This window comes from Sycon ciliatum, chromosome 1 (assembly GCF_964019385.1).
Source record: "Sycon ciliatum chromosome 1, ocSycCili1.1, whole genome shotgun sequence".
Classification (NCBI taxonomy): Eukaryota; Metazoa; Porifera; class Calcarea; order Leucosolenida; family Sycettidae; genus Sycon; species Sycon ciliatum.
Genome location: NC_088643.1, coordinates 44,186,092 through 44,209,566, shown reverse-complemented (window position 1 = coordinate 44,209,566; position 23,475 = coordinate 44,186,092). Strand labels below are relative to the sequence as shown.

Genomic DNA, 23,475 nt, shown 5'->3' with positions numbered 1-23,475 from the left:
GCTGTAGCTTGCAAGCGGGTAGCCGTGCACGCGTGGCGCAGAGAGTTGTGCATATACGACTCTTTTGCGAAACAGTGTCGACACCGGGTTACTCAGTTGTTTTGCCTTGCAAGCTTGCTGTGAACTGTTCCGCCATGTCGAAGCAACGAGTATCGACCAGTTTGAAGGAGAAAATTAAAATTATCGATGATCATGAAAGAAGGAAGTTGTCAGTCCGTGACATTCCGAGGGCGACTGGAAAACCTACCAGCACAATTTATACGATCTTGAAGAACAAGGATTCTTGTCGGAAAAGTTGGGAACCCGGTCAGCGCTCCGGCAAGGTGAAGCGTATTGCTCATTCCAAGTGGCCTCAGCTGGACAAAGCCCTGTTCCAGTGGGTTGTCAAGGCAAGGACAACTGGAGTTAATGTTTTCGACGACACCATCCAAACAAAAGCCCGAGAGCTCGCTGAGCATTTCGGAATATCGGATGAAGAGTTCTCCGCCAGCAGCGGATTCTGCGATAAATTCAAAAAGCGCCATCAGCTATCGCTGAGAACGATGGCTGGAGAAGGTGAACAAGCAGCTCGTTCCAATGATATTCACGACTGGCAAGATGAGGTTCTTTCTGGCTTACTTGAGGGATATGCGCCGAAGGATGTCTACAACGCCGACGAGCCGGCCCTCTTCTACTGACTCCTACCGCACAAGACTCCGGCATTTCGTGGCGAGAAGTGAAGAGCAGGTGAGGTGAGGAGAAGAAGAAGGACCGGGTTTCATTGCTCTTTGCCTGTAATCTCAATGGCAGTGATAAGCTCACCCCGCTGATGATCGGGCATTATGCAAAGCCTCGCTGCTTCAAGAATGTTCAATCATTGCCAGTTACATTAGAAGTCCAGCAGAAACGCTTGGATGACTGGCGAGCTCTTCAAAGAATGGCTGCTCTCCGTCAACGCAGATATGGCTCGGCAGAATGCAACATAATTATGTTCATGGACAACTGCTCGGCTCATGTTGCTTGGTGTGCGGGACTTGACATTGCCCAACGTGAAGTTAGCATTCCTACCATCCAACTCCACAAGCGTCACTCAGCCACTTGATCAGGGAATTATACGCAGCTTCAAAGCCCAGTATCGCCGCAGAGTCATCCAGAAGCTGATTGCAGCATTCCACTCGAACAAGCAGGATTCATTTTGAGGTACATCTTGTATTTTACACACGGTTTTCTACATAACTCTCGTTATATTGACCTTTGATAAATACCCACACTCATTAGTGACCACACTATCAACAGTATCAAATTCAAATAAATTTGCTTTGACTCAGTAAATACCACTGCACTTTTCCTTAAAAAGGAGTATTTTATAAACAGTATTAATGTATTGGCCATTAAATTGAGTCAAAGCAAATTTAGTTGAATTTGATGGTGGTATTTTTTAAACAGTATTTATTGGCTTTTGAGCCTATAAATACTGTTTATAAAATAAAACTAAGTCCATAATTGTCAATCTGTTGCACAAAACGAAAAAGTTTCATTTATGGGTGGGTGGGTCAAGGAGCGTTTCGTTCTGAAAAAATCTATAGGCTAAAATCCATCCATTCTATAGCTGTCAAGTCAATATATTTTTCGTTCTGTGGGGTGGGTGGGTGGGGGAGGGTCATAACTAAACCTTTTCGTTCCATGAAATTAATCGATTATGCCGGATGGCCCCTAAGGGGCCGTCCGTAAATATCGATATTTTTTTCAAGACGATATTTGTTCATGTCTCCCCGGACCCCCTCCCCCCTGAAACGAACATACACACGTTTATGTAGGGTATCGATATTTTGTTATGAAGTGTAATCTCCTCGCGAAACATGACCAACAGTAATTCCAAATTCACCATACACCTAGGTTTACATTGTCACAGTCTCTCAACCTTGCCATGGCTGTATTCTTGGGTTGACTTTCACTTTGTGTAGGTCATCAACCACATGTACATGTTTGCACAGTGCCCGCCCAAATTTAGAGATCGATTTTTTTTTCAAAAGGACGAGACGAACAGGGACCACCCCGCCCCCCCCCCCCCCTCCAAATGAACGAATATCTTCTCTAAAAAAAATGGATATTTGTGGACGACCCCTAAGGCCAATAAATACTGTTTATAAAATACTCCTTTTTTAGGGAAAGTGCAGGACTGGTCAAAATAATTATGTATAATAAATGTAGTAGGTCCCGGGTTCGAGTCCTGGTGGGTCTGGTGATTTTTTCTCTTTTCAGGCAGTTCACTTCCCCAACTGATCCTTTGAAAATGTAGTAGCCTCAGGATTTATTGCAATTACATACCAGTTATAAAAACCTCGGGGGACCTCGGTTTTATAGTTTATACTAGTAGGTAATTGCAATAAATCCTTCGGCTCTACATTTATTATAATATAACATAATTTTGCGTGGTCCCAGAGATTACGTTATACAGAAAGAAACCTGTACCAACCTTTTGGCTTCGGCAGCATCTGATTTGGCCTTTGCGCCATCCAACTTCTTTTTCCAGAACTACAAGCGTGAGACAAAATGAAGAACCAAACACTCCGGTATTGTATTCATACAATACACCACCATAGGGACAATGCACTCATTGCACTGCACATGTTATATGCCACCAGACCTAAAAAACAGGTTCTGTAGCACTTGTCAATCCTCCCTCACATACATACACACTCCACAATAGCGAGATTTCCCAGATTGCCTAGAGTGCTCAACACCACAAGGATGGAGCAACACCACAAAGACAGAAGGGAACAGAGACAACCGGCTAGGACATTGTTGTAACGCTGCGTTTCATGCACAGAGCAAAGCTAAGACAATCCTCAGAGAACTCTTGTACATACACACTACATATAGAAGTACACAAGCATAAGCACAAGAGGCAAGCCGCTTACCTTCAGCAGGCCCTTGTACTCGTAGCGGCGATCACGGAACGCCCTGACCGTGTCCACATAGAAGGAGTTCTCACGCTGGCAAACGGTCGTGGTGCGTGACTCCTGGCGAGTGACTCGCACTCTCTTGTAAGCCTTACGGCTGTAGTCTAACAACAGAACAACAGAATAGAATACACAACACATGCCGTATTTCCCAGCTATAAGTCAACCTTTTAGGTCCTTAAATAAAGAAATAAAAAAGGCATAAATCGAAGCCCCCAGTGGTGGGGTCGACTTAAAACTGGTAAAATGCGATACAACACAGACACCAATTGTGATTCTCCTCACTCTGAGTACTGTAAAAGCAGAATTTTTCGGTGGTGTTTTATTTTCGGTAACTTTGGTGCCGAAATTTTCACCAAAAATAAAACGCAATAGCACTAGTACACTTACCTGGAAAACGGGGTTTACCGAAAATTTCCCTCCACCGAACTGCCGGTTGTGGAGAATACTGAAAATATTACACCACCGAAAAGTTCTGCTTTTACAGTAGTAGGGTATTGCAGCATAATTGCCACACCGACCGTCAACAAGACACACCGACCGTCAACAAGACCTAAGACTCGCGGACGCCTGGCACATACCGACTAGCCGTCTCTTGACCAGAGCGGCTTGATCCGCCGCCGACAGTTGATGGAACTTCCTGGGCTGCCCGCCTGGCTCCGACGGTGGCAAGACTTCAGACTCCAGCTGCTGCGTGATAGCATAGTACTCATTACGCTTGGCAGGTACTAGCACACAAGAAAAGATACACACACACACACACACACACACACACACACACACACACACACACACACACACACAATACACACAATACACAGCGATACTTGACCTCACAGAAGCTGTGAACATTCCAAGCGGAGCACACAGAAGCTTCATATGCCGACACCATCATAGAAAACAAGTAACGTTGCAAGAAGAAACAACCAAGGAGATGTAATACACCATGCCAATGGATGTAAGCAGTGACTCACAGAAGTCGCCTCGCCATTGCCACTCCATCTTGCGCTGACAATGGGATCCTGGCTTGTTGAAATCACAAGCAGCGCACGTTGCTTCATCTACCATCGACGGTGGCTAAGCAACGGAACAATTCAACAGACATTCATTACATGGTCAGAGGCACAAAACCAATAATTTACTAAGCTATGGCAAGTTACGTTCGGGCCTGGTTTAAATCTGACTTTGGAATCTGGCTTTGGAAATTTGATTTTTCATCGCTAACAGGTTCGGCCTCATTTTCTCTGTGCTGCGCTGATGAGTCTACAAAAAAGGACGAAACAGTTCGGCCCGCAGATTGAGTAAGCTATGGCATATAAATATAAACCGACTACTGTACTATACTTTTTACAACAGACTATTGGGAAGATTATTGGGATTAGGGGGGAGCAAAACTAGTTGCTTTCACTACAAAATCTAGAATCTTTTGATAGATCTGCTTTGACTCAGATTGCCAGAGGGGGGTATCATAATGCAAGAGCCAAACCCACTGCTTGGACAGGTTTTGACGTAGGAATGTTCAGGAAACAAGGTGACACTGCAATGCACTAAATGATGTGTCCATTCCATTAAAGGTGTTTAATGGTATACTGTAAGTCTCTTCGGCTTTAACACAGACAACAAAGAAAGGGAAAAATAGAGAAAAAGACATGCTACATAAAACCCCAAGGAAAAAATGGCAGGCAGGCAGGGGAGGGGGGGGAGAGAGAGAGAGAGAGAGAGAGAGAGAGAGAGAGAGAGAGAGAGAGAGAGAGAGAGAGAGAGAGAGAGAGAGAGAGAGAGAGAGAGAGAGAGAGAGAGAGAGAGAGAGAGAGAGAGAGAGAGAGAGAGAGAGAGAGAGAGAGAGAGAGAGAGAGAGAGAGAGAGAGAGAGAGAGAGAGAGAGAGAGCCCAAAGCGGCAACAATGGCATCACAGGTACCCACGTCTCCAATGAGACAAAGCGTACCTGAAGACGGTTGGTAAGAATGATGTTGGGGTACATAGCGCCAACGTCCAAATGGTAAATAATCGGACACTCCAGTCGATTTGGTGTGTCACGCAGTGATGCCAGCTCACCACGAATAGCATCGCAGACCTACAACACACAGCCAACAAATCAGTGATTAGAGTAAATCACGTAGGCAACAAGTATACTTCAAAGTACCATGTCTGAACTCTCGGCATACAGTGAATAAGAAAACTGGATACCACAACACCATGGATCAGGAAGACACAATGGCTGCCACATTGCCTTTATGCAGCTTGAGAGTAGGACAAACACACACCTGGTCAAAGTTGGTGACTTCCTCCAATGGAATCTTCTCCTCCTTGACGATAGCATGTTTCATAGTGTGTTCGACACTGTCCATGAGCATCTGGAAGGCATCCGGAACCTACAACAAGACGAGCAACAACAATGCCATTGCAGAGTCATATCAGAAACACAGCACTATCATGTTGCACACAAATTTGCACTGAATTTCACTACACACATGCACAGCAGAACTGACCAAGCAGGAGCAGTTAAAACACTTCACATGGCTGCTACAACTACCTAGAGGCAAACACTGGTCATCTGCAAAGAACATTGAAACCTGGCCGACTAATGGCAAATCCACAGGGGACACGTTTCCAGCTCACCATGCGAAAGCGACACGGGATATCGCTTCGGAAGACGCCGGACTCCAAGGCCTCAACGTGACCACCGACATACGTCTCTCCCTCAAGCAAGTGACCATCAGTAGTTAGTTTGTTGAAGACCTGGCCGATGTGAAAACAGGAACGATAACAAAACAAACTCAACAGCAGGCTACACTATAGTAGCTCACTAAGCCTCAGTTGAATGTACTCTGTAACTGTGTGCGTGTGCATGTGTGTGTGTGTGTGTGTGTGTGTGTGTGTGTGTGTATGTGTGTGTGTGTGTGTGTGCGTGTGTGCGTGCGCGTGTGCTGTGTGTGCGTGTGTGTGCGCGCGCGCGCGTGTGCTGTGTGTGTGCGTGCGTGTATATGTATATGGTTGACATTCGCCAAAGTAGAGCAAACACTTGCATGCTTGCACTGCACTGCCAACACATGGCACTGACACGGTACACCATACACCATACGGTTACACTGCCTGTACCTGCTCTTGCTTGTTGGGAAACACAACGTTAGCATTGAACGCTTGCACCATCAGCAGCGTTTCACACAGAGTGCCGGATCCCTTGCGCAGGACCTATCACGATACAGACAAGCATACAGGCACGCAGTCTCAACGCAGGATGAAATACTATCTGCCCAGCTTAATAATGCCAATACCGTAGAGCACCTTCAAAAAGTTCACATGCTCCAAATCTCATAGATAGACCTCACAGAAACGAAAACATAGAAAGCACAGTACAAATACGTGGTGGAAAGGCAAGTTGAAAAGCTTTTACCAAGCTCTCTGCATATTAAAACCTTCCTAAAAAAAATACCATAGCCCACAACGACAAAGCCAGTAACGCTAATGCAAACTCCACCACAATAAGCTGACACCGTTAAGTGTCTGTACTAGTCTCTTGCCCACACAGCACACAATGGTCTTTGCCAACACTGCCGTACGCTACTTTGATATGCATTACATTGTAAACAGCAGCACTGCTTCACTTCACACTGAACTCTAGGGTGTAAGAATTCAATCAAAGAATTGCAATGCCAAAAACACAGCTAGTACAGCCTGTCACCATGCAGAACTAAACGAAAGTGGTCAAAAAGCAAGACTCACTTCATCCGGCTCCATGGGAATAATGGTGCACAGAGCGAAGATGAACGGGTGCACATACTTCATGTATAGGTAATAAGTAGCCACCGCATCTGACACAGAGTAGTTCGACAAGCCCTGCGTATACGCAAGCACAAGCACAAACACACAAACACACACACACACATATGTGTGTCAATGTGCACATCCATACGTTGTGTAGACTACAAAGAGAAGACAACATGAACAAGTTCATCTCAACAAGCAGCATATATCTGCTGACTTCCACCATTCATGAAACAATCAAGCATACCACACTTCGTAGTGGTCACATACCTGTGGGTCTTCGCTGGCCATTCGACACATGTCCTCAGGGTCGAGCTCAAGCGGGTCGTAACGCAGCTTGGCCTAGGATACGGGTAGTGCGTAGGTACGCACACAACCCACAACAACACAAGATCACATAGATTAACACACACACACACACACACACACACACACACACACACACACACACACACACACACACAGCACACAGCACACAGCACACACGCACACACATGCACACGCAGCACACACACCTCAGACCTCAGACATGCCCATCGCGGAAGCGATGATAGCGAACAGCTATGTTAGACATAGCAACTTGTGCTGGGATTACACCACTCAACAGCTTGCAAAGCTGATGAATTGACCACCACTATTTTTAGCCTGGTATCCACCACACAGCTGTTTGAAGTGACTTTTTCTGGCCAGTGAATCCCTATTTTCACACACACACACACACACACACACACACACACACGTGTACACACACACACACACACACACACACACACACACACACACACACACACACACATACATACACACACACACACACACGGCCCGCTGTGAATGGTGAAGCTAACTGAGCGGAGTGCATGCATGCTCGGCTGGTCCTCATTCAGCAACGTAATGCACAGAGAGGACCGGATTCTCTTCTCGCTAGACTTTTCCAGTGCACAGTATATGCACGGAGCACAGCTGCCTCATCTGGAGGAACTGCACTTTGATGTTGTGAGCAAAGATGACAACCCGCTATTATAAAGTGTGCCCCAGCATCGTCCAATTGAGAATTTCTCGTCTTCGTTGAAAGATCTGATATACAAGGGTGAACGGCAGACTGATTCCGAGCATCAGCTGACACAACAGATCAAGTTACGCCACCGCAACATGGACAAGGAAGCTGTCCAGGCGTTGATGCCGACGCTAACAATGGAATTGAGCGGATCAGCTGACCATGGACCCAGGAGTGTGTTATAAAATCACATAGAGACCTAAGTCACCAGTCACAGAATAGATCTAACGCTACACATAGACAAACACTCCCAACGCAGTGGACGAACCGTGCTGGGACAAACCACTGGAAGGGGTAGTCAAGCGACAAAGAAGCAACGGGCAGTAGATATTCTGAATTAAAATAGCTGATGGCTCTGCTCAAAGCACAATGTTTCTAACAGACTACCACACAAGTCAACTGACTCACCTTTGTGGCAGCCTTCAGATGCTGACTTCCCACAGGAAGGTAACTGTCACGCTTCACCCAACTGAAATACACATAACACACACACACACACACACACACACACACACACACACACACACACACACACACACACACACACACACACACATATATGTAACAGCCGACAGCACGTAGTACACCATCCAGTGAAACATTTCTAGACAATTAAAAATAAGTAAGGGATGGAACAGGACACAATGTGGATTGAAATGCTGGCAATAGTACAGCGCTGCTCAATGAAACCTGATTCCGTGAGTCAAGTCTGCGCCCTGCACCAGTGAACATCCCAGTGTCCGCAGGTCTAGGGCTGCACAGCACCCAGCCTGGCATTGACTCGCTTGATTGGAGTTCACTGGGCAGCACTGTAGCAGCAAGACAATGACAGTGACTATCACACAAGAGCTGAGAGCCCTACCGATAGGCATCCATGTGAATGCAGTGACGGCACTTGTACTCGTTCTGGGAATCAGCAGCAAATCCTGCAGTGACACAGACAAAAAGCAGTGCTAACCCATCTTATCCATGCAATGATGACAAATGGGACATCCATCAAGTCAGAAAGGAGCTGGCTTAGACCTCACTGCCACTTTAGGTTGACTGCAAAGGCACAGGCACGCTCTAAGTGTACAAACACACTCGCCGCCTAACATACATTGTGACACGCACACAAACAAAACAACGACCATCGCCAATCTCCTGCCCGATCTCACCGGTCTCATCTTCCATATTCAGGCCATGGTGGGCAGCACGAGCTTCAACGAATGGCCAATCAAAGGAATCACCGTTGTACGTGACAATGATGTTAGGTTTTACATCCTGACAGAAACAAAGAACAGCCGAAAGACGTTGACAAAAATATCAATTTTCATCTCTGTACAGAAGAAATCATAACAGCCATTGCCACTCAAAAACAATCCGATGTTGACAAGAGCCCTATTACACTCCATTGACTCACAAGATATCGAGTTTGTATTAGAGAGAAATCCCATAATTCGTCCCATTCCATGTACACTTCATGGTTCCATTGATCGTCACATCCAGTATACTCAAAGCCTGTCTATACACGTGCACGGAATAGATTGCGCGGGGGGGGGGTGGACAGTGTGACACATACTGTATACCATCTATACTCTCAAGCGAACAGATCCGACAGACAGACACGCCAAAAAGGGCATGTACTAAGTCGGAGAAATAGAAACAACAAGCCTATCAACGATGAAATAAGCAAAAATAACCGGGTGTCTGTATCTTACTTGAATGTGTGCAAAGAAACGTTGCAGCATGGCCAACTCGTTCTCCTCATTCATGACGATGAACGGCCCTTCGTACTCCGGTGTCGGCGTATACTCAAAATCGGCAATATCCTCCGCGATGATCTCTCGGTTGGTAATGAGATAACCCTACGACAGCAAGTATAGAAGACGATGACAGTCTTTCACCAAGCACAGCTGCACTGGTGCATGCACAACTGCGCTGACCAATGAAAGACGTTCCCTGCCCCAGTACCAGTGTCACCTGTAGGAGTAACTTTTGACTACACCAATCCAAATTTACTACAAGTAAAATCAGGTATATCTAATACCAAGTATAAACATGGCAGCTCTTGTATGTGCTGTGTGCTGCACTACGTACATATGATAAAGAATGTGTGCACGGAGTGACGCAGAAGAAGCGCCACAGCCAGACATTCAGAAAGTCACGGACGTGAATAAGTGCGCGTGTGAATGTCAATCAGCTTTTTCCTGTGATGTAAAATTCTACTAAATCTGAGCCGGCCAGCACACCCGTCTGAATGCGCCGTAAAGGCACTGTACTGCAAACAATCAGTACAGCATTTACCTGAGTGTCGATCATGTACGAGATCATCATGATCTGGTCTACAGCTGAGTCAGGGAACTTGAGCGGAAGCTTCGTTGTCTCAATGTCAAAGGCCATCACAATTGGCTCCTACGGAGAGAAGTGATATAACATGCAGAAATAAGAATAATGAGCGTCAAAGGATAGCACCTTAGTGTAGCATTAGAGCTTGAAATTTAAAAAGATCCCATGCACTGATCATGCACTCACTGGCAACTATGCATACACCACGGCAGTAGCAGCTTTGGTGGGGGGGGGGGGGGGGGGCATTGGAGCCATCATAGGCATCAAGCTCGCCTGTGAGTGTGACCGCTGCCAACAAATACAGCCACGGCAGAACTGTCACACCTGCAAACCAGCCATAGCAAAGTCACACCAGGAATCCTAGTGCCTGTGTGTGTTATTAGCGGGTGGGTGGGGGTTAGACAGTAAAGGGACAGCAACCGCCGGCTAAATCTATACTCTACGGACACTCAAACATCAGTACAGTAACACACTGTCTGGGGCACCGGCTCCATTAGCTGCACAAGTGCATAAGCTGCATACAGTCAACTTCGCTTATAACGACACTCGGCGGGGCATCAAAAAGGTGTCCTTATTCGCGAAGTGTCGTTATACCCGAAGTCTCATTATATGTATTACAGTGGGATGGGACTTTGCTCTGGGCATGGAAATTCTGTCGTTATTCGCGAATTGTCGTTATATCCGCAGTCGTTATTAGCCAAGTTGACTGTACTCCCTCCTGGGGTCAAACATAACACTTAACGTTGCACTAGTTTCCATTTGTTTGCACTAAACTACATGTTTGGATAAGCAGTAGGGTGAGTTAGTGGCCGGTGTTTCATTAAAAAGAAGTGCGATTTTTACCCTAGCTGATAAGTGCACCAACAAAACCAACCACTACACACAGAGACAGTGAGTGAGCAAAACAAGTACCCACCAAGCAACAATGCATAGGCATAGGGGTCTTACCGGACGATCAGGATCATCGTGTAGTTCAATGGTCGGTGCACCGAGACCATTGCCTTTGACACGATACCAGAGGCCCTGCACAGTAACAACAGCAACAACAACAACAGCCACCCACGACCACACACACACACACACACACACACACACACACGCACACACACGCGCGCACACACACACACGCACACACACACATACACATACACACACGTATGCACACACACATAAGCAAAAAGGAAATTGCATGCTAACAAAGGGAAAAGGAAGGGTACGGTTTGGAAAAGAGGTGGGTGTTTACATGACGGGTGGACCAGAGGAAAATAATAATTGCCCACAAAGTACAATTATAGAGTCTTGTACATTGTATTCTAGAGTCTTGTATTCTAGAGTTTTGTATTCTAGAGTCTTGTATTCTAGAGTCTTGTATTCTAGAGTCTTGTATTCTAGAGTCTTGTACGGCCGTGTGACTACTTTGGTGGGAAATCGTGTGCGATGCAATCCTGGCAAGAATATACGCACAAATATAATACGCACGTAACGTGGCGTAAGTATGACAGTATAATGTTTCTCGATTTCAACCCAGGTCAAACGCAGTGCATCTCGATTTCAACCCAGGTCAAGCGCAGTACATCTCGATTTCAACCCAGGTCAAGCGCAGTACATCTCGATTTCAACCCAGGTCAAGCGCAGTACATCTCGATTTCAACCCAGGTCAAGCACAGTACATCTCGATTTCAACCCAGGTCAAGCGCAGTACATCTCGATTTCAACCCAGGTCAAGCGCAGTACATCACGATTTCAAACCAGGTCAAGCGCAGTACATCTCGATTTCAACCCAGGTCAAGCGCAGTACATCTCGATTTCAACCCAGGTCAAGCGCAGTGCATGACGTCAACACTCCAGACAATCTGCGCTCATGGCGGGTTGAAAACTCTCGTGCAAACCCAGCCGTAGCCTGCCTCACCAACCATTCCTTTCTGCAAGCAACTACCTATGATATTAGATGAAAGTCATAGACACGAGTGACGGCTGAAAGTCGACTCATCCCGGGACGAAAATCTTCAAGAAACGCAACACCTTTTCATCCCGAGGCTAAACAAATTACGCCAGCGGGCCCCAATATTCCATAGGCCACCATGTGCAGCGCCACTGGCCACATGTGATGTGCCGTTGCGACAGTGTCGGGCGCCAGCATTGTGACCTACAATTCCGGGAATGAGAATCTGTAGAAAATGCCCTTACCACGTGTATTCTCAGATCAATGGCCACACGAACATGATACGGCACGTCATACTCTCTGCGGAGCAAAACAATTACACGCGCACGCACATGCACGGCACACACGCATACGATAGGCACACGCAGAGTAATTATCAAGCCCTAGCCTTACTACATGTGGTGCACTGAGGGGATATTTAGGCTGCATGACACGCTATATCGTGATAAGCCTCTTCCACATATAATACAGAGCTAATATGTAAACACAATGTCCATGGGGGTCGCCAAGTGAAAATTTGCCAGCATCTGCTATTGCAATAGAGATTAACAGCATTGAACAGCTCAACAAAAAACCCAAGTCCAATTCGGCCAAAGTCTTCAGCTCCCACAGCCTTACCGAATATCAATGATGTTGTCCATTTGGTCAACGATTGTCTTGCTGCCTTGACCATGTTCAACACTGCAGCAGAAGCACACATATGTACAGTGAGCAGTATACACACCATGTATCATGTATACGCCCGTCGCAAGAGAAGCACGCAAATCTGCAAATGCATTGGATGTGCACCCACAGATTTTCTCTTATAGCAACGATAGCGAACAAGATCTGAATGAGACAGATCTGATCGAGACTTGCGCCAGATAACTGTCTAATCCACACAACTGGCGAAGCCATGTGAATCGACCACCAGTTGCTTTCCCAACCAGCCTCGGCTACTGAGTACTGGGAACCCAGAGCCAACAGACATACCAACAACCTCAGCCATGAAAGCTATATAGTAACGACACACTGGATTGTGGAGCCGAAACTAGTCCAACTTCCAAATGCTTTGGGAAGAGGGTAGCCTTCCGACAGGTTGACAGCACACACACACACACACACACACACACACACACACACACACACACACACACACACACACACACACACACACACACACACACACACACACACACACACACACACACACACACACACACACACACACACACACACACACACACACACACACACACACACACACACACACACACACACACACACACACACACACACACACACACACACACACACACACACACACACACACACACACACACACACACACACACACACACACACACACACACACACACACACACACACACACACACACACACACACACACACACACACACACACACACACACACACACACACACACACACACACACACACACACACACACACACACACACACACACACACACACACACACACACACACACACACACACACACACACACACACACACACACACACACACACACACACACACACACACACACACACACACACACACACACACACACACACACACACACACACACACACACACACACACACACACACACACACACACACACACACACACACACACACACACACACACACACACACACACACACACACACACACACACACACACACACACACACACACACACACACACACACACACACACACACACACACACACACACACACACACACACACACACACACACACACACACACACACACACACACACACACACACACACACACACACACACACACACACACACACACACACACACACACACACACACACACACACACACACACACACACACACACACACACACACACACACACACACACACACACACACACACACACACACACACACACACACACACACACACACACACACACACACACACACACACACACACACACACACACACACACACACACACACACACACACACACACACACACACACACACACACACACACACACACACACACACACACACACACACACACACACACACACACACACACACACACACACACACACACACACACACACACACACACACACACACACACACACACACACACACACACACACACACACACACACACACACACACACACACACACACACACACACACACACACACACACACACACACACACACACACACACACACACACACACACACACACACACACACACACAGTCAGCAGCTCAGGGCACATTCAACACACTAATACAGTGGAGATTGGATATAACACTCCTTCGGGGGAAAACAAAATGTCGCTATATTCGATCGGTCACTAAACCCGATCTTCACATTTACCGTAGTATGCAATATTAATATCAAAATGACAGAACTGTATTGCAGATAATTATGCATGTGCATAATATAATGCATATGGCTTCCAGCTGTGTATGTGCGTGTGTCTTGCATGCATAGTTCAGCCAAAAGTCATGCATAGCAACTACACCGCTGCACTGCTACAATGTGCAATGACCAGCACGCGTGGAGTGATCCAGAGAGATCTGGGCATGTGACACAGACATGTCCCATGCATGCCACTCCACCTGATACAAGAGGAAAGTCGTGATACTCGATGCATTTTCAGGTCTTCGGGCACTAAAAACGTGTCAGTAAATTCGGCATGTCGTTATTTTCGAGGTCGTTATACCCAATCTATAATGCACAGAAAGGACTTGCTAAACGACTTGGGCAACAGAAATTTGTCGCTACACTCGATTTGTCACTATATCCAAGGTCGTTATATCCTATCTCCACTGTAGTGACTTTGGTCTGATATATGTGGGGGGGGGGGGGGGGGGGGGGCATATAGAGCTGGCAGCCAGGATACTTGCACAGCCAATCACCAACCAGGTATGCAATGTACCCAGTGCTATGTCATAGTTTGGCCAACTAGGCAGCATCAGGACTAAGTGCTTCACTTCAAAACTGATTAACGGTAGTCAACACGGACAGTTAGTTTATCGATTGGGCCGGTGCTGGCTAGCTCCCTGCATGCATATCAACTGCTGCGCTTCCCCAAGTCAGTCCATTGTTATGAGGTAGAGGCCTGTTAAAGTCACGACAATATCATTCGCGAATTTCCTACTTATCTCACCCGGTAAGCAAGGAATAGTCCTCAAATAACTTCTGGGACTTTTCACGTTCTTTGTTTTTCCTCACGGCTGGTTGGACTTCCCTGGGAACAAAAACAAAAGCACACAAAATGTCAAGAAATACGGGGACGCGCCTTCACACAACGCTGCCGTAGAGGTGCGATGCTCGACAGCAAGGCTACTCCCCAGTGGCAGAGGACATCTAAATGAAGATCGTCTTTGCTTGCATGCAGATCTGCCATGTGTGCTCTCCTATAGACAGCAATGCATGTGAGAGGGCTAGATAGAAACGGTGACTTAGGTACACAGCATGCTGTTATTACAGACACAGACGTTTGGCTTGCCATATCTATTACGGTACACATGTGCGAGCGGGCCACCTGAAGATAGCGACTTTACTACTGTCTCTCTATTAAATGGTTAACCCTTTCAGTGCCAAGGGGTCAGAAAAATTCAAATTTTTCTGAATTGAGCTGAACTCCAATTTTTCATAGCTCAGCTGTATATCCACGGATCTTTACAAACGATGGCGCTCTGGAAAGATATCGTGGCCAGGCAGACAGCTGTGAAGAGAAAAAGCAGCGAAAATAGTCTTCCTCGCGAGGGCGCCTGAGCGAAGTCCGTTTTCTGCATTTTCGTAGCATCTGCACTTTCTCACGCGCGCGCGATCGATCGCAGTGCAGTCTACTTTCAACGCACGAAATTCGGACAAAGTTGGCCTGAAAGCCAATGAAAATCTCGATGTTTTGATACCCAATACGCATGGTTTGCCGCGAAAGAAATAGAGAAACCCGCGATACGCATACGTCATGTTTTCTACGGGTGAAAATTGTTTGTCCGAGCGCGCGCGCTTCAGGCTTCGCCCTGGCGATATCTATCCTCACGGACACAAAACGATGTGATGAGTCGATAGCCAAGGTCTTCCTGAACACGTAGAGTGGTCGTTTGTAACTCTCCTGTGTGTAGAAGTGGAGATACGAATTTATTTGTACACACATACTCATTTTGGGCGACTAAAGTCGCCCGTGGCACTGAGAGGGTTAAACCATATGCTGTGTACCTCCAAAGAGATGATCAGATATAGCACAATGCAGAAGTTGCTAATTGTCAACAAAACAACAACAAAATTAAAATCCACATCACAGCACTAGCGTCCATCAACAGAGGTTCAAACTCACCTTCTGACTTTCATGAGATTATTGACATTGCGAAAGAGCAGCTTGAGATATCGGCCCTTCAAGCCCACAAGATGATTGTGCTAGGACAAAGAAAGAAAGAAGAGAAAGAGAAAGAGAAAGAGAGAGAGAGAGAGAGAGAGAGAGAGAGAGAGAGAGAGAGAGAGAGAGAGAGAGAGAGAGAGAGAGAGAGAGAGAGAGAGAGAGAGAGAGAGAGAGAGAGAGAGAGAGAGAGAGAGAGAGAGAGAGAGAGAGAGAGAGAGAGAGAGAGAGAGAGAGAGAGAGAGAGAGAGAGAGAGAGAGGTAGAGAGAGAGAGAGAGAGAGAGAGAGAGAGAGAGAGAGAGAGAGAGAGAGAGAGAGAGAGAGAGAGAGAGAGAGAGAGAGAGAGAGAGAGAGAGAGAGAGAGAGAGAGAGAGAGAGAGAGAGAGAGAGAGAGGAGAGAGAGAGAGAGAGAGAGAGAGAGAGAGAGAGAGAGAGAGAGAGAGAGAGAGGAGAGAGAGAGAGAGAGAGAGAGAGAGAGAGCGAAATCCCATGATGCAACAACAACACCAGCACCAACACCAACACCAACAACACCAACAACACCAACAACACCAACAACACCAACAACACCAACAACACCAACAACAACAACAACAACACCAACAACAACAACACCAACAACAACAACAACAACAACAACAACAACAACAACAACAACAACAACACCAACAACAACAACAACAACAACAACAACAACAACAACAACAACAACAACACAACAACAACAACAACAACAACAACAACAACAACAACAACAACAACAACAACAACAACAACAACAACAACAACAACAACAACAACAACAACAACAACAACAACAACAACAACAACAACAACACAACAACCATCTCTTATTGGCAATAGGCCATCGTGAGCATAAAGATTTCCAATATGTAAACAATCAAATGAGTGACTGAGTGCAAAACACATTGACAGTGGGCCATATGCTCCCACAAGCACACCCAAAAGAAGCTACGAGAACAAAGGAGGCACAGTAAGACAGACACAGTGCGTCAACACATACCAGGTCCAGATCTTCCTTCTCCACGAGCTCTATCCTAGCCAGGGAGCCGGAGTATTTCTTAGAAAGATAAGACATGACCTCACGCTCCGTGTCCTACAAAACACAACACCACAATCATGATGAGTACATGTAAAGGTCACGCACAAAAGGAAAACAAGGAGCACGGGAAAGTTCTGTATGCTCGATCGCGCACGTGTTGGCCAGATGGGTACACTGCATATCAGTGAAAAAGAAGAAGATTGAACCTTGCTGCAATACAGTATGGCAAACATTGCGTGACTACTGGCACGCTGTCCCAGTATGCAGCAAGAACTCCAAGTGGTGAGCCCACTAGTCCAACAGAACGCATGAAAATCCTGTGTATAGTGTTGTCAAGAATGCTTCACACGTGAAATATACTGATGATGATGACGATGGTGATGAATTGATGTCCGGCTTCTGGAACTTTAGGGTTCACGGATTGGCATGCTAGCGTCGCCAGCTACATCATGCACGTGACAGGCGCGTGCATATACTGTCCCACACAATCGGTCAGTGCTCAAATCGCATTTTCCCATCAATATCACTCACTTTCAACTCTACGGGATTCATTACGGTTGGCTCAAACTGCCTGAATTTTTGAATCCACACGCACGAAAGACGTTCCAAGACTTCCACCGTTCGTATTTTTTCAAACGAGTTCCGGGTTTTCCAGTTACTTTGGCCAAAGTTCGGCTAAAAAACAGGGGGAGCCGTTGCGTTTCCGTAAAATACTGAACGGTAGAAAGATAGCCAAGGTCGAGAGCAAAACAACAAGCCATTATTTGTCAAAATCGAACAAGAAACGGCTCAGCGCATCTATTTTCCGTGCACGCGCGCGCGTACTTTGGCCGACAAGGTGTGGAGAATTTCTGAAGAAGAAGAATAACAAGAGCAGCAGCGCTCGGAACAGCCGTGCTGGATATTTCCAATCCCGACGATGGAGCGTGTTGGCTGTCGTGAGCTGCTGAAACGACCATGACATTTCTTTTTCTTTGTATACCCTACATATCTTGACGTGCCCTAGCTCAGTTTCGGCCTCTTTACAGGAAGAATATTTTCTTCCATGGCATCAGCGGCCAAACAGCAAGAAAAGCAACAGATCGAGATTTGCAGGGCAAACAAAGGATGCGTGCAGCTACATCTAGTCAGGTTCGATGCAGCTGCGCTTTGCCAGAACCTCAGCATGCAGATAAGAAAAGACGACAGAGTGTCTCAGATGGAACTGGGTCTTTCGCCAAGACCGCCACTGCCGCCATCATCAAGTCCAGGTCAGTCAGAAAAATGCAAAGCCCGAGTGAAGTGAAGCCACTGAAGCCAAGGAAAAATTCAAAAAGTTCGCTCTCCGGCTAGACTTCGAGTCGATATTTTTTTACTTCGATAGGCGCTGTCGCGGCCTGTAGCGCGCGTCCATAATCCAAAATGGAGGCGCACGTGCCGGGTGCTTTTAGTGGCAAGCCGTGAACCCTAAACTTGGATTGTAATACATCCTCTAAGAACAACAGAAGAGGATAGCCTAACATGACCGTAGAGTGTATCAATACGCAGAAGGCACAGTACGGCTCTGTTTGCGCTTCTCACAATTCCAAACACCAACCTTCTTGCAGGAAATGTAGAAATAGGGCATGAACGGCATGCTGGCCTAGACACAAGCGAAGAATTCACAAGCAACACCACAGCACACAGGCAATCCTGTTTAGTACACAGCCAGCATAACACACTAGTTCGGTGCTGAATACTAGTAAACGGCACAGCACAAACAAGCGCATAGCAAAAACAAGCGCACACACGCGCGTACATCCGCCAGCCCGCCCGCCCACCCCAATTATGCTTCCAATGCAGCACACAACAATATACGGTATTACAATCATACATTATGATGTAAAAATACCTTGAAGCGACTGCCATCTTCGCACACAAAGTAGTAGTCGACCACACTGACCAGATGTTTGTCTTCATCTTGAATCTCACCCTATGACAGCCCAAAACGATGCAATCGCACGACACCAAAATCACTTCAGAACAACAATGTGCAAATCAAACTAGGTGTGAACAAAAAGCAAAGCTACAGGCACACATCTCTGGCAGGCCACTGCCAATGCAAGTCGACATGGCCAAGCTTTTAGGAGCCTGGATAGCGATGGGGATGGAGAAGGTCCGTCACAATTGTCTGCAGATCTCCAGTTGACAAACCGCGCTGCCCACAATACTGGTCGCTCTATCCAACAGACACTCATTTCCACTTCCGTCCTCAAACCGATCTGTAACTCGCTCTCAATTTGTTCCAAATGGAATCATCTCACAGTTGGGTAGGTCACAAAGTACATTTTTTTTAGTTGTGAACTACACCCTGGAGCCCGCGCTTTTCCCGCCAACCTGACTTGACACTTGACTGACTCAGGACGAAATAACTTCCTGTACTTGTACAATTATCGCCGAGGCCACTACCACTATTAATTTTCGTATTGACCAACACCCTATTAGTATTACTGTTAGATTCAAGTACAAACTGTTCACTTTAACACAAGTAGAGTACTGGTGCCCATACCGAGTGCATGTTTATAAGCCAGCCGAGTCGTTCCGTGGGGTCTCTGTGAGGAAGAAACGAGAACCTTGCATCCATCTGCTCGGTCTTGTGCACACGCTGGTAGCGCGCTTCCAGTGAGTCAGACTCATATTTTTGATTCCTACGGCAACGGGAAACAGAGCAAGAACAAAAAGAAATGAAGAAGCTCAGCCACAAAGTGGCGTGTTTCTACTGTATATCAGTAGGCCCGTGAATACCGTATTATCTCTAATATAAGCACAGTCTCCAATAATAGCACGTCTCCAATAATAGAACACCTTGGGGCGGCATTCAAAAAATAAAGTGCTCAGTCTCCATTATAAGCACACTGTGTAAATTCATTATCTGTACCGGCGAAAAACCCCTGAAATGTGTGTGTCATACATGAATTTGGCATGGCAACATGCCTCTGAAGTGAGGTTGAAATAATTATGGAACAGTCTCCAATAAAGGAACGTCTCCATTAATAGCACGGGGCGGAGGTACATTGAAAAAATAAAGGACCGTGCTTATATTAGAGATAATACGGTAGTAAACATTGCTCGATGCTTAAACACCACGCGGTACTTTACAAATCATGAAATCGTTTGGATTCAACTCGTTGACATTCAAGAGTGTGGCTCAGTAAAAAATCAATCATCAGGCAGTAGAACGACAGTGGCAACACCGGTATGGCAAACAGCCAGTAAAGATAGACAAGGAACAGGGCATGGCAGATAACTACGTAAAGTCACCAGATAGGCAGTATTGGCAATAATCATAACTCTCTGCCCGCCCCTGTCTATCTCTGGCTCTCTGCCCATCTCTGTCTCTGTCTCTTTGTCTCGCCTTATCGCTGCCTCACCCAAACGGTCTCTCTGCTGTAGGCACGACATAAATTTCATGTGTAAATGGTCTTATTTGACCGGCTACACCAGACCACCAGACAGAAGAACATGTCGAACTACTGTAGAACGGCTAATTTTAGCGGGTAAAATTTTTTAGCGTTTTCTGAATCTGGACCAATTCACGATGAAATGTTTTAGCGATCCGAGTTTCAGACTTTTAAAAGAAGGATGACTTGTACTGTACTGTACATGCAAATTTTCGATTGGCACGGAAACACTTTCGTGAAAACACTCCTGTCGCTAAAGTCGCTAAAATATCACCGTCACTAAAATTAGCCGTTTTACAGTAAAGAAAGCTTCGTCACAGAGCCGTTAAGTGCTTAATTGCCGTACAATGACATTCGGGACCAAACGCACAAACCGTACACACATCAGTTAAGTGAGTTTCTGCTAGACGGAAATACGTACCAAACTCCGTGTCAACTGCAGTGAAGTTTGGCACGGATTTTTCATACGTTGCGCCGGATCTGCTGCCGGTTCTGCTGTGCGAAGCATGCTCGAACTCCCGCCACATGTACTCTGGGTTCAGCTTTCACACGGAGACCAGTCCGTGTGAAGCGCGCTTCACATGGAAAACGGTATGAAAAAATCCGTGTGAAACTTGATCCCCTACCGCGGCGAGGTTTCCATACGTACTTTGGTACATTTTACCGTGTGGCAGAACCTCACTAATCACGGATATGGTGTCTGGGAACCTCCAGCCACGCGAAAAGTGGTGCAGCACTGCCTTCTACCAAGAGTACATAACCCCCCAGAGTGTGCAATGCCTGATCCCGCTCTGCATAGGGTCTTGGTCGAGCGTAATCGGATCTTCTGATGTCATGCGTACAATCCACACCAGCGCAAGGCCGGTCTCGAGGTAGGGCACCGTTGTTTTTGATCCGAGAGTACCCTTGATTCCCCGGGTTCCCCTCAGATGTGTACGGTATTATGACGCAAAGATCCAATTACGCTCGACCAAGACCCTATGCAGAGCTGGATCACGCGCTGCACACTCTGGGGGGGGGGGGTATGTACTCTTGCTTCTACTGTTGTGTCAAAAACTGCCCGTAAGGAAGTGTATTTTACAGACATGTGAGTGTAGATATAGTGAAGAGTCAGGGAGGCCATGCCTGGAAGAGCATGGTATCGAGCGCAGCATGAGGTAGTGCGAGGTCACGTACCGTCTATGCATGGCGACAGACAGGAGAAGGACCATGTCGTGAATGAGTGAAAGGATAAGTACATACAGAATAGGACATCTACGAGTACGACCACTGACAGTGGTAGAGTGCATGTACACAATGCCAAAGCAGTACAAGTCACACTACAAGTTGCCCCCCCCCCCCCCCACCACCACCACCATGAACGTGTGTGAGTGAACATGGAATGCATCACAGCAGCTCTTTGAAGTGCCATTCTCCCAACTGTTAAAATACAGTGCGTTCTTTGCATACTAGTAGTAGAAACGCTTTACTGCAGTCATTGTCAATGAATGTGTTCAGGCTGCAATATTCCTATGCCGATACGCAACTGTGACATCACACATGTGGTGTGCAGCGGCTGCATCAACACCTGGAAAGAGAGGCGCCAATATGGCACTATGACACCTTGGCTTCCAATCGTCAGTACCTAGAGAAACATGATGCTAAACCCTGCCAAATATGTTGTCTCTCAACACCTTGAGAAGTAAGGAATTGATACTAACTTTTTCTTGGCGACAGATTGGTCGTTGGTACGCGAACCTTCTCCATCCCCATCGCTATCCATTCCCGAAGTTTAGTTATATCCTGCGGCAAAATTCTTACTGAGCCAAGCACGAAACACTCAAATCTAACTCAGAGCATATCTCCACTTCAAGGACTAAATTACAATGAACTAGCATTGCTAAAGCAGAATATGGGAAACGAGCTCAGTAGGCTGCTTTTTCTGGGTACCAAGATACTGCAACAGTTCAGCTCTGAAAAGAGTGTTTTCGTGATTGATAGTGAGCTGATCGTCTGTACCATTTCATTACAAAAAGCTTCACTATTCTATTTACTGCGTAATCATGGTAATAAAGACTACATTCTTCAAAATGCTTCAGACTGCAAAAGCAGACTGATCGTGATGATGTTTTGTTTCTCTCTTCTTCGCGTCACGCGTGGTTCAAATTTGGCGGGAAATAAGGAAGACGGCGGCGGCGCCGGGCATAAGCCAGGCCGGGAGTCGTCAAGTACCGGGGGATACCGGCACTTAACGACTCCCGGCCTGGTGAGAGCATGCACACAACTGTCAGTGTGCAGCATGCTCCAGTGCATTTCAAAACTATAGACGCGTAGGGTTTTTGAAATATTTCAAATTTGGCTGGAACTTTTTGAGAATAGTTTTCGGAATATTGCTCAGGATCGCTCCACAATTACTCTCATATAGTTTCTAAAGGATTGGATAACAGACGCCCAATTTGGAAAAAATTATGCACAAAGTGATCACAGATTTTATGTGGTATAGATGCTGGCATAACGGTTTTTGCCTAGGTACGCGTCTATAGTTTTGAAATGGACTGTAGCAGCTAGCAGCATGCAG

General features: G+C 46.4%; 2 protein-coding genes across 2 annotated transcripts in view; one reads left to right on the top strand and one right to left on the bottom strand.

Annotated features, from left to right (window-relative positions):
• LOC135827814 (DNA polymerase epsilon catalytic subunit A-like) overlaps positions 1-22,990 on the bottom strand; it is an 87,303-nt gene extending 64,313 nt beyond the window's left edge. Inside the window, exons 1-25 of the mRNA XM_065340246.1 lie at positions 22,619-22,990; positions 20,027-20,165; positions 19,370-19,450; positions 19,076-19,120; positions 17,461-17,553; positions 16,397-16,476; positions 15,221-15,301; positions 12,651-12,713; positions 12,278-12,332; positions 11,039-11,113; positions 10,049-10,156; positions 9,463-9,609; positions 8,920-9,025; positions 8,625-8,688; positions 8,171-8,231; positions 6,979-7,050; positions 6,667-6,780; positions 6,043-6,135; positions 5,563-5,682; positions 5,208-5,315; positions 4,889-5,017; positions 3,917-4,019; positions 3,524-3,670; positions 2,901-3,046; positions 2,456-2,514 (exon numbers count right to left, since the gene is read on the bottom strand). Of these exons, the coding sequence (XP_065196318.1) occupies positions 2,456-2,514; positions 2,901-3,046; positions 3,524-3,670; positions 3,917-4,019; positions 4,889-5,017; positions 5,208-5,315; positions 5,563-5,682; positions 6,043-6,135; positions 6,667-6,780; positions 6,979-7,050; positions 8,171-8,231; positions 8,625-8,688; positions 8,920-9,025; positions 9,463-9,609; positions 10,049-10,156; positions 11,039-11,113; positions 12,278-12,332; positions 12,651-12,713; positions 15,221-15,301; positions 16,397-16,476; positions 17,461-17,553; positions 19,076-19,120; positions 19,370-19,450; positions 20,027-20,165; positions 22,619-22,680 (2,351 nt within the window). The 5' untranslated portion in view covers positions 22,681-22,990. The remainder of the gene's footprint in view (positions 1-2,455; positions 2,515-2,900; positions 3,047-3,523; positions 3,671-3,916; positions 4,020-4,888; positions 5,018-5,207; positions 5,316-5,562; positions 5,683-6,042; positions 6,136-6,666; positions 6,781-6,978; positions 7,051-8,170; positions 8,232-8,624; positions 8,689-8,919; positions 9,026-9,462; positions 9,610-10,048; positions 10,157-11,038; positions 11,114-12,277; positions 12,333-12,650; positions 12,714-15,220; positions 15,302-16,396; positions 16,477-17,460; positions 17,554-19,075; positions 19,121-19,369; positions 19,451-20,026; positions 20,166-22,618) is intronic.
• Positions 135-677, top strand: LOC135806727 (tigger transposable element-derived protein 6-like). Its single transcript, XM_065320952.1, has one exon. It carries the CDS (start codon positions 135-137, stop codon positions 675-677), a length of 543 nt encoding a protein of 180 aa, XP_065177024.1.
• Positions 22,991-23,475: the final 485 nt, after the last annotated feature.

What these genes read in the sequence shown, in the direction of transcription:
- LOC135806727 (XM_065320952.1), top strand. Translation starts at nt 135, where the DNA reads ATGTCGAAGCAACGAGTATCGACCAGTTTGAAGGAGAAAATTAAAATT.